The sequence below is a fragment of the Molossus molossus genome, unplaced genomic scaffold, assembly GCF_014108415.1.
Source record: "Molossus molossus isolate mMolMol1 unplaced genomic scaffold, mMolMol1.p scaffold_m16_p_16, whole genome shotgun sequence".
NCBI classification, from domain to species: Eukaryota; Metazoa; Chordata; class Mammalia; order Chiroptera; family Molossidae; genus Molossus; species Molossus molossus.
The window spans coordinates 38191726-38210082 of NW_023425351.1; the positions used below are offsets into that span (position 1 = coordinate 38191726).

Below are 18357 nucleotides of genomic sequence, written 5' to 3' on the forward strand. Positions count from 1 at the left end.
ATGTGGTTTTTCATTCTCTTCTAGTCTTCATCCTCTAGCTTATCACAATTTCCCCCATCGTGATACCTTAGTCTTCAGTTACACATTGCTTAGTTGATACGCCATCTTTAGGTTTGTTTGTTTGTTTGTTGCCATGGAGATTAAAACAATCCTTTAAAAGTCTCTATTCTTGCCCAGCCAGTGTGGCTCAGTGGATTGAGTCTCGCTCCATGGACTGATTCCTGATCAGGGCACATGCCCAGGTTGCGGGCTCAATCCCCAGTTGGGGATGTGCAGGAGGCAGTTGATTAATGTTTCTTTCTTACATCGATGTTTCTATCTCTCTTCCTTTCTCTCTAAAAAAATCAAATATATATATGTATACACACACACACATATACACACACATATACACACATATATGTATATATATGTGTGTATATGTGTGTGTATATGTGTGTGTGTGTGTGTGTGTATATATATATATATATTTTTTTTTTTTTTAAGAGCAACGGTATCTACTCTGCCCAAGAACCTGTTAAACACATTGACACTGTTCTTGGACTCATGGAGCTTACTACTTATAAGCACAAATTTAAACACAGGTACATTTCAACTGAATAAAAAGTTACTATTTTACCTATCTATTGATTACTTGAAAACACCGTAGTAGTAGCATTTCTTTCCTTCCAGAATTGCTGTTTCTATTTTGGTTCATATATTTCTGATTAATATTGGCATTGTTCCTAGATGCCTCAACTATTAACTACATTTTATTCACTGGAACCTATAATTTATGTTTTATTATTGTCCTTTCTGTTTTCAAATTAAGATGTTGACATTATTCCCGCTTTTAGGTCAGAATTCTTGAATTCAAAAATAAAAGTCTTGGTCCAACATCTTGTCGAGGCCGAGGTGATAGCAGCTGCTCCCAGGGTTTTGCTATGTCACCCAAGGACGACAAGAAGAAGAAAGATGCTGGAAAGTCAGCCAAGAAAAACAAAGACCCAGTGAACAAATCTGTGGGTAAAGCCAAAAAGAAGAAATGGTCCAAAGGCAAAGTCTGGAACAAGCTCAATAACCTAGTGTTGTTTAACAAAGCAACATATGACAAACTGTGTAAGCAAGTTCTCAACTATAAACTTATAACCCCAGCTGCTGTTTCTGAGAGACTGAAGAGCCAAGGTTCCTTGACCAGGGCAGCCCTTCAGAAGCTCCTTAGCAAAGGGCTTATTAAACTAGTCTCAAAGCACAGAGCTCAAGTGATTTACACCAGGAACACAAAATGTGGGGACACCCCAGATGCTGGAGAAAATGCATGAACAGGTCACCAGATGTACATTTTGAAAAATAAAACTTTATGCAATAAGAAAAACAAAAGTCTTAAAGAAGCTCTATTCTCTCTTGGTATAAAGAATTCCTCAGTAAGGACGTCTATTTAAAGGAACTTGAACAAAAAGCCGGGAGGAAAGCAGAATTGTAATTCTGTAAATTGCTCTACTGACTTATGTGGCCAACAGGGGGAGTCTAAACTGTTGAGACTGTTTTATCAGTGGAACCTCTGCAGTTTTGTTTAGGTATAATCTTTCCCATTGACTTTCTCCAACCCAAACATGTATCTAAATCAGGGTAACAAATTGCATAAGGCAGCCCAGTCCTGTTTGCCTCATATCATATACTACCTGGGAGCCTTTTGTGTTTATCTGCTGCTCCATCAAAGTGGCTAAGCGTCCAGTGTGACAAAGTGAATTTTCTAAACAAAAGTAAGGTCCTGAGGATCTAAATTCTAACCACTACTTGTGTGCAGACATGCTCCAGTAGATCGAGTAGCAAAGAACCAGTGTGAGCTCAGTTTGTCACACATGTGTGTGCTTCTTTTATACTTCAAATAGACCATTCTTAGAAGTGGCTATAAAAAGAATTTAGGCACCCTGGATAAAGAAAAGATAACAGTGCCTCAACCATAGCAAAAGCAACACTAAACCATAAAATGACAAACACAACCTATTCTGAGTGCTACCCACCACTTCACAGATGAGGAAGCAAGATGATAATCTCATGTACAAAAGTTCCAGCCAATATTGCGGTTACTTGGTCACTGATAGGCAACAGGACTTATTCCAGCATGTGTAAGTAGAGATGCAGGGGAGATATGACATATTTATAAAATTTTTTGTTGTTATGTGCCCCTAGCGGGAACCGAACTCAGAACTCTCTGGTCCGCAGGCAATGCTCCAACCACTGAGCCAAACCAGCCAGGGCAAGAGATATGGCATTTTATAACGAATATCTACCCAATCTTATGGAAAAGTGCCTCTATTTCATATCTCTAGTGATGAATCTAGTAAAAGGAATATGCTAAAATTTATCAAAAAACTAATAGAGTCAATTCAATTTAGTGATTCTCTGCTTTTAGCTTAACCATGTCTTCTGGATTCTCTCCAATCACCCATGAACTCGAAAACAACCAAAAAAGCTATTTGGCCCTGCCTTCTTAAATTCAGATTCTATTGCTACGGGGATGGGTCTCAGATACCTGAATTTTTAAAAAGCCATATAGAGAAGTTCAACTCATAGTTAGACCTGAGAAAGGGTGACATGGCCTGTGCAGTTGACATATTGAACTGCTATTTACAATCTCTGAAAAAACGCTCAACCTTTTCACATTCATGACTTTGTCCAAGCTTAGCCCACTTCTTTCATTAAACATTTCTGAGCTCCCAAGTGGACTCATCACAGCCCTTTGTTCTTTTCTTACATAGTTACTGTAATCTGCCCTGAACTTTTGGGGTTTATGCACCTATATTAACTCCTTATCAGACAGACAACTCTTTGAAGGCAGCTTATTTATTTTGCATCCTCTACAATATCTTGCATATAATAAATGGTCAAAAAACACTTGTCCTAAATGCAATGTGGTACCCCAGATTGGATCTTGGAACAGAAAAAGAAGATTAATTGAAAAACTAGTGAAATTCAAATTAAGTCTTCAATTTCTACCAAGGTGAATTTATTATTTCTGACAAATGTGTAAAGGTTATGTAAGATGTCAATATTAGGGGAAACTAGGTGAAAAACATACAGGAACTCTGTACTTTGCAACTTTTCTATAAATCTAAAATTATTCCAGTATAAAGTTTATTTTAAAGCCCCTCAAAACCTTGATAGTACAAATTTAACTAAATAATCATTAAACATTTTATTTAAATGTTACCCATGAAAAGATATTTACAAAAAAATTGTTATTTCACAAAGGAGGTTACACAACACACATATATATGATATAGATGAAAAAGTACTTAAAAGAATATACAACAAAATGTTACAGTTATTTCTCTTTGAATGATGGGATTATAAATGATATTTTTTTCCTGGTTACCTTTATTTTCCAAATTTTTTATAATAAGTAGGTGTTATTTTGGTAATAAAAATAAGATTTTTTAAAAAATTTATGTTCTTCAATGTATTATTTCTAGAGAAGTCCCATATATGACCAGTTACTATGAATCGCTCTGGGCTTTTCCCAAAGTTCTGATTCATATTGAACAGCACTTTCTAGAAACCGCTCCACTTAAAGACAGTAATCCCCACTCCACACAGAGGTTAGGGAAGACAGAGTCAGTCTCCTCTAGGTCCCTATAGTCGGAGCAGACACAGAGCTGATGGCTTTCATTAGGTAAAGGTGCCTTGGTGGAACCTAGTCAAGGCTAGCCACAAACCACCTACATTTTTTGCGTGTGGTAACTTAAAATTTGCCATTGAAATCATTTTCAAGTATACAATACAATGGCATTAAGCAAGTATATTAGCAATGTTGTGTAACCATCACCACCATCCACTTCCAAAACTTTTTCGTCATCCCAAACAGACACTATATCACCATTAAACATGAACTCCTCATATACCCTTCACCCTATCCTGCAACCATGTTTCTACTTTCTGTCTCCTCCATGAATTTAACTACCCCAGGTGCCTCATATAAGTGGAATTACGTAATATTTGTCTTTATCTGTCTAGCATAATGTTTAAGATTTATCCATGTTGTAGCATGTGTCAGAATTTCATTCCTTTTTATGGCTGAATAACGTATATACATCAGGTTATGCTTATCCATTCATCAGTTGATGGACATTTGGTTTGTTTCCACCTCTAGGCCGTCGTGAAAAATGCTACTATGAACATTGGTGTACGAGTATCTCTTCAAGTCCCTGCTTTTAATTCTTTCCGGTATATATGTAGAAGTGGAATCTTTGGGTCACAGGATAATTCTATGTTTAATTTTTGAGGATCTGCCCAACTGCTTTCCACAGCAGCTGCATCATTTGATATTCCCACTAGCAATGCAGGAAGATTCCAGTTTCTCCACATCCTCCCCAACACTTGTTATTTTCCGTTTATGTTTTGTTTAGTTTTTATAATAGTCATCCTATTGGGTGTGAGAAACACCCACATTTTGTGTCCTATATATCCTTAGCAAGCACACTACCAACAAATAATTATATGTGTCAAGATTTGTCACGCTAATTAACATTTGACCCAGGACAGTTGAAAACTAAAGTTTGCTGTTTACGTTTTTACCCCCAAACACCTAAATACTTTGTGTAGGAAAGCATGCAGGGAACTAGACAGTCATGTAAAGTATGACAACTGAGGGCAGGAAGAGTTCTGCGGGAATACTGGAGACAACAAGCCCAGAGCCCAGAGGAAACCAGGCAAAGCCAAAAGGACAGGACAGAAGGATAAAAGAAATTTTAAAATGAGAGAGTAAAGAGTTAGAGGAAGGAGCAAGAAACCAAAAATTAAAAGATTTCCCCAAACAGAAATATCACCAACTGCCACTCATCCGGAGCAAGCCTGCTTCCAGAAAAGCCAGTTTGGCAGCTTGGAAAGAGGAAAGGGTAAAAGTCAAAGCCTCTGATCTGAGTGTTAAAAAACGTATCTGGACATGACTCGTCTGCATTTTGACTTTTTTTTTTTTTTTGCTTACTTTTTTAAGCTCCATCCTGCTTTAAGTGATTTCTGAAATTAACCTGGGCATTACATAATCACAAAATTATTCAGGCATCTGCAATGAAACTCCTTTCATTAGTTTTCAAAAATAGATGAGTAGGTATGTGCAGTCAGGTACTTACCAAACTTGCATGTCTCATATGCCAATCTATTCCATAAAACCATTTTAAAAGATATTTAAAATCATTTTATTTTCTACTTTTTGCCAGAACTGTTAGATTTTTATAGAAGTTGAAAGGGGTGGGAGAGAATAATAGAATAGAGAACTAATCATAGTGGGGTATTAGCCATAGTTATAAGAAATGTTAATCATCCTTTGCAATGTTCATCATGATTCCTTTGTTCTGATTAAAGAAAAGCCCCCTCTGACTTGGCTGGGAGCTGTAGGCCTTGGGAGTTTACCTCAGGAATGCTGTCCATTCTCCTAATCTGAGAACAAGGGGGAACTACTTGACATCATGGAGAGATTAACAACCTGGTTACTGGAGCATTGGAACGCCCACAAGGACACACTGGCGACCACCTTTTGCAATCCCCCAGCCTGCATTCCTTCCTGTGATTGTAATCGCCTGTAACCACTTTACCCCCCCTTTTTTTTATTTTTGCCTTCCTGGCCTTTTTTCACATAGTCTTTGTCTTTCTACCCTTTATAAATGGCCGGCTAGCAAGGGGAGTACAAAGCAGATTTTTACAGGATGACCTGCTGCTCTCCTGAACTGCCAGCAATATTGGAATAAATGCTCATATACAGTTCAACATTGTCTCTGCTTAATTAGCTCAAGTAGTGATAGGCAGCCCAGATCTACTCTTTGTCTGGTTTCAAGGCCTCCTATTATAACTGTAAAGAATTAACTTCTAAACCTCCAATAAAAAAATTTAAAGTACAGTATACATGATAATTTTTGCTGCAAAAATTAATTCCTATTCATAGATGACTCATTTTCTTCATTTCACACCGAACTTGGTTGTCTGCAAATATTTTCTTTATCTTGAAAAACAACGCATGAAAAATATTTTAAATTATTTTGTAATGTTTTTCATAAAAACAAACTAAATGAAAAATATAAAAATTCTAAATGGAACCCTAATCTATTATGCTATACTTCCAAACTACTTTATTTCTAGGCATAACTATCTGGACACATCTGGAGACCTTCAGGAGAAACCAAGTGTGCTCAAAATTAGGTAATTTAGTAAGAAAATTTTCCTTCTGAGACAATATTATGCTTAAAATGATACATAAGGCATTAGCAATAATCTCAGGCTGAAATGTTAAGATGTCAAGTATGCATTATCTTCTCTATTACTATATGACATTTTAAGGACATATTTATTTACAACTCATCTCTAGTAATCTCTACTGCAGTATTTACTATTTAAAAATACTATTAAGTAATTTCTCTATACAATTAAATTGTTTATTAAGACATTTTTGTGAACATCACACTGGCAGACATTGTGAGGGATGAAAATGAGGTAAAGCATAATTCCTGATCCTTAGAGAAGTGACTTTTTTTTAAAAAGATTTTATAAGAACTATGTGACCTGTGTTGGTGTATGTATGTTTTGCCTTCTCTTATAATTATTTATTATTATTTTGTTGTTGTTAATCCTCACCTGAGGTTATTTTTTCCCACTGATTTATATGGACAGTGGAAGGGAGAAGGGAGGGGAAAGAGGAAGAGAAACATCAATGTGAGAGAGACACGTTGATTGGGTGCCTCCTGCACTGGCCCTGACAAGGCCAGGGATCAAACCTACAACCCAAGTACGTGCCCTTGACCAGGAATCAAACCCGTGACCTTTCAGTGCATAGATTGGCACTCTAACCACTGAGAACACTGGCCAGGGCTATAATTAGTTATTTAAATACTTGTTTCTCCCAATAGAAATGTAAATTACTGAGTGCAGGAATAAAAACTCTCCAGAAAGAAGGTTTCATTTTTCCATGAATCCTTCACAGTACAGTAAGTTTTCTTGATATATATTCAGAGGGGTCACAAATTACATTATCATGTTTTATACTTTATTACTTAGTTTTAGCAGCTCAGCACAGTATTTCCAATAGAGACTTTTTAAATTGGTGGTTCAATGGTCAAACTGGCAAAAATGGGACTTTAGTGGCCAAACCCAGAACAGTGGAAGTTGAATTTTGATACTGTGAAGGTCTCCCTTCTACAAGGTAAGGAGTAGGAGAGCAGGACATGTGCTTATCTTAGTAAAGATGTGAATTTTACTGTATGTCAAACATACTTAAATAAACTTAAGTTTAAATTTTTTAAAAAACAAATAAAGCTAATGAGAAATTATGTATATTCCAGTTCTGTTACTTCCAGTGTCCTTGATTGAGAACAAGGATCTTTAGTGCAGAGAAAATAAGGTATAGAAAGAATATAGATTATATAAAAATCTTATAGTTCCAAATTTGATTCAAAAGTACCAGTATGACTCAGGAAGTATTTTATCGAAGGGAAGGAAGGAAGGAAGGAAGGAAGGAAGGAAGGAAGGAAGGAAGGAAGGAAGGAAGGAAGGAAGGAAGAAGCGAGGGAGGGAGGGAGGGAGGAAGGGAGGATCACCAACCCAATAGCAGTTAACAACTCTAACACCCAAATGTGTTCCTGAAATACCGTTTCCCACTCATGAAAACAAAGCTTTTTTGCAGCGGGGGTGGGGGGTGGGGGTGGGTGGGGGGGTGGGGGGTGGCTGATTCCAAGATTAAGGCTGGAAATGTGTAAAATGAGCCTAGAAAACCATGTCATATCAGAGAGAGTGAAAGAAATCTATTACAAATTGAGGATTTGGGAGCTAATTTAAAGAGGTTGCCATTGACCAAAGATGGTAGAGTTTGATTATCAATAATAAATATATTTAAGTTTATATGTTTCATAATAATATTAAAGAAAATTTTGGTCATCTTGAGAGGATGCTTGGAAAACAAATCTGTACTTTGAAAACTAGTAAATAAAAAATTTATTTACTCAAGAATATATCTTGCATTTTCTAGGAATATACCATGGGGTAGCCAAATAACTACTCCATGAGGGGAATTTTCTTTCTATAGAAGCATTTCAGCAGTACATTAAAAAGGGATGACAGAATTAGAATATCATCATTTTGTAGCCCTGATAAACTGAGCCTCAATGGCTGCTGGCAACACAAAAAGAGCTGCTGGACACTCTGTGCTTCTTGATGAAGAAGGCATATGACCTGCAAAGGAGTCTTCCTCCCCCAAATCAAATCTGAATCTGATAAAGCTTCTAGATGCAACTATCACTTTGCAGGAAGTGCAGAGGGCAAGGGATAATGATAAACAAACTACATTACGAGGTTACAGTAAACAAAATTCTAACTCTGGGGAACTCGACAGGACAGATGACCCAGTTTTTTCAACAAACAAATTGTGAGGGGAAAAAGAGGTAAAGGGAAAACCTACTGATTTAGTAAAAGACATATTTTACAAAAAATAAATAAAGCTATGGTGTTTGTGGATGCACAGTAAATACAAAAACTGCAAGTAAAAGAAGATAACAGCCCTGGCTGGTGCGGCTTAGTTGGTTGGAGCGTAGTCCTATACACCAAAAGATGGCAGGATTGATTCCTAGTCAGGGCACACGTCCAGTTTTCAGATGTGATCTCTGGTTAGGCATGTGCTGGAGGCAACTCATCGATGTTTCTGTCTTTCATTGATGTTTCTCTCTCTCTCTCTAAAAAAATCAATAAAGCCCTGGCCCATGTGGCTTAGGGGTTAAAGTGTTGGCCCATGCACCAAAGGGTCATGAGTTTGATTTCCAGTCGGGGGCACGTGCCTGGATTGCAGGTTGGACACCCATCTCCAGTGAGTTAGGGTGCATGTAGGAGGCAACCAGTCAAGTGTCTCTCTCACATTGATGTTTCTCTCTCTCTCTCCCTCCCTCACCTCCACTCTGATATTTAATGGAAAAAATATCCTTGGGTGAGGATTAACATAATAAAATAAAATAAATTTTAAAATCAATAAAAAATAATAAGAGAATCTTTAAAAAAAAAAAAAAAAAAGAAAGAAAGAAAGAAAGAAGGTAACAATGACCATAAAGTCAGGACAGTGGCTGTTATTTGTGGTAAGGCGGGATTTGTGTTTGAGATGCGGACAGAAATGGCTTCTGGAGTGGCTGGCAAGGTCCTGTCTCCTTGCGTGGCGGGTGATTACAAGAGTGCTTAACTTATAGTAACTTATTAAGCTGCAAATTAGTTTTCTGCTTTCAAAAATATTTGCGTTAAAACCAAAAAAGAATTTAGGTTGTAGATGGCACAGTAAGAGTGTTTCCATCCTCATCTCCCAAAACAGAGAGAACAATAAGAGAAATACACCCAAATGCCCTCACTTTTCCAATCAGTGATCCATAAGGGACACTAAAAACACTGGAATATATTTAAAATATTTAGCCAGTTAACTTGGGATTTTACCTGACTCCTTACAGAACTGACTGAAAATACACAGCATTTTATGGAGAAATAAAAAGCCATGCTTTGCTAGAACTGACCAATCTTGAGTGACTAATTTTGTGACCTGAATGTACAATTTGTACAATACAACTAAAAGATCAGGCCCTGGTCAGGAGCTCAATTGGTTAGAGCATCATTTCAATCCATCAAGGTTGAGGGTTGGATCCCTGGTAAGGGCACATACAAGAATCAACCAATGAATGCATAAATAAGTGGAACAACAAATTAATGTTTCTTTTTCTTCCCCCCACTTCCTCTCTCTCTCAAATCAATAAATAAAAGTTGGGGGGAAAAATTAGTTTTCAGTCCTAGAACTTCCAGCTGACAGTTTTCTGGAGCCTGATGAACACAACCAATGAAATTCTCATAGTGTAAGGGCTAGTCACAGAGGGTGAGTTGCTTTATTATCAAAATTTTAAACAGTATTGTATGTCTCCCAAAATGTAAAATGACACAACCACTTTGGAAAACTGGAAGTTTCTAATAAATATAAATATATACCTTACGACCCAGTAATTCTGCTTTTAAGTAACTTCCCAAGAGAAATGAAAATATACGTCCATGAAAAGAATTGTACACAAATGTTCATAGTTGCTTTATTCATAATATCCTGAAAAGATCTGGAAAGTCTAAACGCCCATCAGTAGAGGAATGGATAAACAAATTATTGTATATCCATGAAATAATATATTACTTAGCAATAAAAAGAACTATTACATGCAGCAACGTGGAAGAATTCTAAAAACATTCTGAGTGAAAAAGCCAGACACCTCCCCCTGCAAATTACATATTGTGTGATTCCATTTATATGAAGTCCAACAATAGGCAACTCTAATCTCAGAAAATAGAAGTCAAAACTGTGGTTATCTCTGGAGGGCAAAAAATTAGTCTTCCCAGGAAGTTTTTCTAGTTTAGAAAATTACATGTTATAGATCCCTTAGTTTGAGTAATTTTTGTTAATAAAACTATTTTCTCTCTACCCTTACTAAACAAATGTTGAACATTTACAGAATATTTGTTAATTTAATGGGTACCAAATTCTCAGTCCAGCCCTGGGAGTAACTGCTAGTCCTGTCAAGAACAAAGGACATGGAGCAAAAAAGGGGACATAGCATTGAAGGGGTGCAGCAGAGAGTGTGACTGAAAAACAGAGATGTGTTTTCAGTTCCAGCTACTAGGGGGCAGAATTGCAGCAGCAGTAATGGAACGTTTCCAGAAATGGAAAAGCCGGAGGTAGAATCAGGCATCTAGCCAGTAAAAAAAAAAAGCAAGAAAAGGTACAGGCCTACAAAGGCACAGGAAACATGGGCTCAGCAGACCTGGTAGGCAGGAATGAGGGTGTGGACAACCAGGAGCATGACGCTGAGGTGGCAGGAGGCTTCTGAAAACTGCTGTGAGGCAGGCTGAGAAAGGCTCAACCAACCTGCAGAACCTGGCATGGCCTCTGACAAGGGTATCCATGTTGTAAGCTACTACAAACCAGAATCTATAAGTCTGGACACTTAAACATCTATTGAGGGCGGGGAATGGGTCTAACTAGGGAAGAACATTTTTCCAAGGGAACTCCCAGGAAAGTTGGAAGGAATCCAGAAGCATGTACAGACAGAAAATAGGGGTGGCTGTAAAGCAGAGGTATGATTTTTCAGGGGCATGGTGAAGAAATTGTACTTGGTCAGTAAATTGATGATTACAATTTTACCAGCTCGCTTTTTCCTGATCTTAAAGCTTTGATACCAGTTAAAATGTAATGCCCAGGAAAAACGGAATACTTGGAATACCAGTGACTTGTGAAACTACTGTTAAATGAGCATCTTCTTTGTGGAGCTCGAATTCGAATTCTAGTCAGGCTGAACCAGCAATAAATAAGTAAACAAATACATAAATAAAACTGTCAGATAGTGAAAAGGCAATGGAGAAAATGAATCAGATACCAAAAGAGAAAGACTGAGCAGGAGAATCATCAGATAAGATGCTTAGGAAACTTTCTCTAAGAGTGACATTTGAGTCAAGGCATAAATGCTGAGAAGCCTGCAATGCCAAGATCTGTGGGAAGAACCTTCAGGCAGTAGGGACAGCAGTACAAGGAGGATTCAGGGCTATGTTATTTAAAGCTCTCCACTAAGGGGTTGGATTTTTTTCTACTTGCAGTGAAAGTCATTAGAGAGTTTTAAGCAGGAGAGTGGTCTGACTTCATTTACATTTTTAATAGTACTCAGTGGAGCATCAACTCAAAGAAGGCAAGAATGGAAGCAAAGAGGCCACTTAGGAAGCAACTGCAAAGTTTTCATGAGAGATGAGGGTAGATGGACTAGAGAAGTAGCTGAGGAATGGTGAGAAGTAAAGAGATTTTGACTTTGTTTTATAGGCAGGTGTGGGAGGAACGGGGAAGCACAGATCACTCACTGCTCTGTGTTTAGCTTGAACAGTCGTGTGGATGAAGGTGCTGTTAAATGAAATGATGAAGACTACAGAACCAGCTGGTCATTTGGAGTGGGAAGGAGGGATCAAGCGTTCTGTTTTGGACATGTCAAGTTTGAGGTGCCTATGAAATATCTAATGGAGATGTCAAGTAGGCAGCTCTGGAAGAAGGTCAGGGGTGGAACAATAAATACCATTGGCATAAGGATAGTACAATATTTAAAGCCAGCTGTCTAAGTGGGATCACCTAGGGACAAAGTGCAGACCTGGCAGAAAAGAGCCCAGACCGAGTTCCAGGTGTGAGAACTTGAGGAGTGAGGCAGGGGAGTAGAGCCAGCAAAGGAGCTGAAAAGTACAAATCTGAGAGGTAGAACAGCCCAACATCGTGGAAATGAAGAACTGAATGTTTTTCAAGCTAGGCGGGTGTGCCACTGCATCTGATGCTACTTGGCTGTTGAGCAAGATGAAAAAGAAGTGATGATGACCTGAACAAGGGTAGTTCCAAGGAGTGAGGAAGTTGAAAACCCACTGGAAACCTGGTTCTGATAATAAGGAAAACTGTTGTGAAAACAGACTATCCAGAACAGAGGCACACACAGATATATCAGAAAAAGTCCATCCAGGGCACTAAAGACAAATCCCAAATAAAAGAGATTCCCAACCTGGCTGAATGTCAGAATCACTGAGGAACTTAAAAAACAAAACAAACAAACAAACAAAACAAGTTTCTTAGTCCCCTTTTAGATCTACTGAATTAGTAAAAATGGGAACTAGAGTATATATATACAATATTTCTTCCTTATCCAAGGGGGGATACATTCCAAGACCCCCATTGGGTGTCTGAAACCACAAATAGTACTGACCTCCATATATACTATGTTTTGTCCTATACATATGTACCTATGATAAAGTTTAATTTATAAATTAGACATAATAAGAGATTAACAACAGTAACAAAATAGAACAATGATAATCATATACTGTTATAAAAGTTATGTGAATATGGTCTCTCTCTCTCTCTCAAAATACCTTATTGCACCATACTTAGCTTCCTTCTTATGAAGATATGAGGTGGTACAATGCCAACGTGATGAGATAAAAAGGTCTTGTGACATAGCATTAAGCTACTATTGACATTCTGACCATGTATCAGAAGGAGGATCATTGAGCCATGACATGTTGATGATTGGATGCCAGGATCAGACGATGTTGATGGTTGGTGATCCTTAATAGCTGAAATTTTTTTGCCAAAAACTTTTGGAAGAACATTGTAATAGGAAGTTGTTGTTTCCTTTTTACTCCTCAAGGTGTTGCTGCACAGGTTGTAATCTTTTGGTGATCATCTGGGTGACTTTAATGCTGCATTTCATCAAGGAACATATTCCATAAATTTTGTAAAATAAGGGTTACTTGAACACTGCGACAGTCTATCTGATAACCCAGACGGCTGCTAAGTGACTAAGGGGTGGGGATACCCTGGACAAAGGAATGATTCATGTCCTAGGTGAGATGGAGTGGGAGGGCATGAGATTTCATCATGCTGCTCAGAACTGCACACAATTTAAAGCTTATGAATTGCTTATTTCTGGAGTTTTCCATTTAATATTTTTGTACCACGGCTGATCATCGAAACCACAGAAAGTGAAACTCTGGATAAAGGTGACTACCATATATATACACTATATATATATACACATATATACACATATATACACACACACACGTATATATGTAAATTATTATTTTTATTGTCATTAATTTTGAATTTAATTTTTACTAATGAATCTTTATTTTTGAAAACCTCCTCAAATAATTCTGATTTAGCTGATTAGAGTAAAAAATGAGGTGGAGAGGAACATTTCCACCAAAACAGAATCAATACCTTTCTCCTGGTTAAAAAAAAAAAAAAAAAAAGTTAATAGGTAGAACATTCAAATTTTAAGTTCTCTTCCCTAAATTTTTTTCATAAAAAAAAAAATTAGAGGTTCCTACCACTTGTCTTCTGATGAACTTTAATGAAGCACAAAATGAATATGGTACAGAAAAACTCGGAAACAGGCAACCACACTTACACATCTTGCCTTTTTTCACATATATGTGTGCTAACAACGGAGATTTGATATTGCATACACAGAATTAAAGATTTTTTTGCCACTGAAATTGTTTGGTTGGTTTTGGGGGTGTTTTTTTTTCAGTGATTTCGACAGCGTTATGCAAACTGCATGTAACTTTTCGGTACTCTGCCATCAGAACAGGTTTGAGAATGCTTGATATGAGCTCTGAAACCTTTATGCTCCCCCTGTCCCTGCTCTCTCTCCTGTCTCTTTTTCCCTCTCTCCTCTTAATCTCCCTCTCTCTGTCTCTTCTTCACCTCCCTCTCCCATTTTTCCTTCCCCCAACCCCCATTCCTGCTCAGGTAAGGAATATCCTCCAGGGAGGCCTAAGAGCTAAATCTCTGTACCCGTTGAGTTCAGCTAGCTGGAAGAAAATCCCATATTGGGAGTAATTTGATCTGTCTGGTAGAAGTAGGAAAAACAATATTTAAAATAGGATCTTCCCTCAAAGAGGCCTTATAATACTATCTTACATGTGTAATCACTTTACAGTTCACAATGCGTCATTAAGTCTATGACTTTATTTGATCTTGATATCAATCCTGGGAGAAACTATGCTCTTATTGACTTCCCACCAAAACAAAAACAAAAAACAGAGGGATAAATGGAGGCTTGGAAGGGTTAAGATAATTACCAGGGTCCTTCAGGTAGAAAAATATAAACTTCTAAGAGACTTGTTCACAATAACAGAGTAAATAAATAAATAAATAAAATAAACTCAGCAATAAAAAGAAACAAACTATTGATATATGCAACAATTAGGATGACTCTCCAGGGAATTATGCTGAGTGGAAAAAAAAAAAAAAAGCCTACCCTAAAAGGTTAAATACTCTGTGATTCCATTTATATTAATATTTTGAAATGATGAAATTTTAGAAACAATAGTCATTGCTAGGGGTTAGGTATGGTGGAAGGAGGTTGGACAGGAGGGAGGTGGGTATGGCTGTAATACAGCAACACAAAGGATCTTTGTGGTAATGGAACTGTTCAGTATCTACACTGCAATGGTGGATATGGCCTTAACAAGCAACAAAAGTTTATAGCTCTAAATACACACACAAATATAAGTATAAGCAGAACTGAAGGGATCTGAATAGTGGATTACATCAATGTCAACATCCTGGTTGTGATATTGTAATATAGTTTTGCACAATAATACCATTGGAAGAAACTGGGTGAAGGGTACATTTTCCCTGCTTAATTTCTTACAACTGCATGTGAATCTGTAATTATCACAATAAAAATTTCAATTTGAAAAAAATGAATATGTCAGGGTGTGTCTCTGTTCCTGGTTCTTTCCTGTGCATTATTTACCTTCCCAAAGTGTAATGGGAAGAGATATGGCCTTGTTCTTGGAATTGCCTGTTTGGCATTGCCCTTTGAGTGAGTCAGAGATGGGGGTATATCCAAATTTGACTCTGGAAGGTATTATTAAGTCAGGCCAAAAAATAGGTTCTCCAGAATAATTAAACTCCCAGAGTTTCATACATTGAGAGCTAGGACATCTAAATTTTATTTTATTTTATTTATGTTTTTATTGATTTTTTAGAGAGAGAGGAAGAGAGAGAGAGATAGAAACATCAATGTGAGAGAGAAACATTAGTCGGCTGCCTCTTGCATGCCCCCTACTGGGATCAAGCCTGCAACCTGGGCATGCCCCCTAACTAGGAATCAAACCAGGACCTCTCAGTCCATAGGGACCCTAAATTTTAAACGGGATTTTGCAACATTTTTATTTTTCTGAGCCAGCTATTCCAAAACATATTCCCTGAGTTTTCCCTGACTTTTTGGGCTCAGCTTCTGATGGGGACAGTGTTTAAGGTTGGAAAAGAAGGGAACAGTAACAGAGCCTGTAGGGTAGGGCATTTAGGATTGCTTGTGGGAATAGCCAAGTTCTCTAAGTAGTTAGTTATATGACAGAACCAGAAGCTGAGGGTCAGCTTCTGACCAACAAAGCTGGTGCAGGATGCTTACCCATTCCATACCTCAGTCTTTATTCACCCTTTTCCTTCTTCTGTCCTATCACTTAACTTTGGCTGCCCTCTCTCTGCTCTCCCCATCCTACATTTTTTTCAGTCTCTTTCTCTTGATTTTTACTTTTCTTCTTTTAGCTACATTGTTCTACTATGCCCACATCTTAATACACAATTTTAAAGTATTAACAAAAAAATAGCAAGACAGTCACTAAAGCCTAGTATGGTTGTTGCTGTAAGGTCACAGGACTGCAACTCTAGTCCAGAGCAGTCTCCACTATGAGGCAGCTTCCTGATGCAGGATTGCTTTGTTGTGAGTAAGAAAACCTCAGTTACAGTCTGGGCTCCACCACTAACTTGCCACTTGACCTCAAGCAGTTTGTTTCCTCACCTACGAAACAAAAGGAAAAAACTCAAATTTCCCTCTCGAAAGTCACTTTCAGTTTTGTCTGAGTCTAGAGAAACAAGTCTTTCTGGCCAGGAGTGGTGGAATGCTGGAAAAAGACTGGCTAATCTCAATGGAGAGTGAGAAGTTAGGTCACTGCACTTGGCATTTTTCCTGGAGGCTGGGTATTCGTGTGGGCCAGAAAGTTATCATCAAACCATGTGCCATCAACCCAAGGCTGCTGTGCAGGGCAACACAGAATTATACTCACCCCTTAATAGGAAGCAAGAACTGTAGGTGTTGGGCCACAGGGAATGGGCAGTTAATCAGGAGAGGAGAGGAAATCTGACCAGTGCAGAATAACTGTCAAACTAGGAAAGAGGTGATTCATTTCATACATCCAGGCAAAGGTTTACATGGGGTGACTTAAACAGTAGCAGGGAGAAGGCTCTCATTAGGGACTGAGTGAAGAACAGAAAATGTAAATAGGGTGAAAAACAATGAAGAAAGAGAAACTGCTCTTCCCAAGACTGATACCCATGGCAATAATACTACCCTACCCCACAGGCCCTAACAGGTTAGGGTCAAAGTAAGGTGAGGATAAAAAAAATAAAAAATAAAAAATAAAAATAAAAAAAAGTAGAGGAGGAGTTTATCTTTAGGGAGGAATATACAAATGTTTATTGTGCTCTTCATACAGGCCAGGCAATTTCATGAGTGTTATTTCATTTAATCTTCACAGCAATTCTACAAAGTATTAATATCTCCATTTTATGCCTGAGCCAGCTGAGGCTCAGGGAGGTTAAGTGACAAAGTAGCATGTTGGACAGAACCAGCATTAAAGCTGGGTTTGTCTGAGTCCTAAACCTGAGATTTGTAGATTCCTTTTAGCAGCTCCTGAGCCACCACTTTGAAATTTCTAGTCTCACCTTGCCACTGACCATACACTAATGATAACTCCAAGAATGAAATGCTGTATTATCTGGCAGTGGGCAGGAAGCTGTGTTCCTGATTTTGAGTCAGAAAATCCTGAATTTGAATCTGGCCCTGCTAAATTTGTTCCTATGGGCAAGATGCAAAACCTTAAACATCAATATTAATTTCTTTAAAGTGGGAATGATAATATTACAGTCCAGGGTTGTTGTGAGGGTTATATGCAAATGCAAATCAGAAGCTCAATGCTCGGCACATGAGTGCTAAATAAGCAATAGCCCTTAAATTACACGAGTATGAGCCCAAAGTAGCTCTCCGTCTTGGCTGCACTCTGGAATCACCTGAGGAAGTCTAGCTACCTTGAGGCCTGAACTGGTTCCAGCACTAGAGATTCCAGTTTAATAGGTCTATGGTGCAGTCTGGGATGGAAGTTGTACAAACTCTCCAGGTGATTCTAATGTTGTTCTCAAGATTTGAGCTTCAGAATCACCTGGAGGGCCCCATCCCCAGATTCGATATATGAAATCTGAAATCTTTCAGAACCTCCAAGCTTTCCAGATTCCTTAATGAAAATAACATTTTCGTTAGATACCTATTACTATGTACTGGACATTATGCTAACTGCTGAAAGGTAGTATATCTCATTTAATCTTCACAACAACTCTATGATTATTTTTCCATTTTACAGGTGAGAAATGTGAGGCTTACAGAGGGTAAGTTACATGTTCCAGATCCCACAGCTGCTACGTGGACAGAACCAGTTTGGGCTCCCAATTGTACCTTTTAATCAAGACCCTAGAAAGCCTCTTTTCCTTCATAAAGCAACCGTTTTTCCATCTTATTGAAACCTTCAACCTTGGCCTCTTTTTTTTCTCCCAGTCTCTCTATCCACAACTCAGGGTGGGGCCTGAGAATCTGGTAGGTGGCATCAAGTGGACATCCAACATCTATTTCAGTCCTGAGCTGAAAGGCCACCTTTGCCCTAGGACCCTATTTGTTTGTTTGTTTATTTATTTATATCCTCACCCAAGGACATTTTTGCATTTAACTTCAGATAGAGCAG

At 38.0% G+C, this 18357-nt stretch overlaps 1 protein-coding gene across 1 annotated transcript; it reads left to right on the plus strand.

The window, feature by feature from the left end:
• The first annotated feature begins 923 nt into the window (after positions 1–923).
• Positions 924–1301, plus strand: LOC118631370 (40S ribosomal protein S25-like). The gene has a single exon (XM_036263657.1). It carries the CDS (start codon positions 924–926, stop codon positions 1299–1301), a length of 378 nt encoding a protein of 125 aa, XP_036119550.1.
• The last annotated feature ends 17056 nt before the right edge of the window (positions 1302–18357 follow it).

Coding starts and splice junctions, on each gene's coding strand:
- LOC118631370 (XM_036263657.1), top strand. CDS start 924: ATGTCACCCAAGGACGACAAGAAGAAGAAAGATGCTGGAAAGTCAGCC.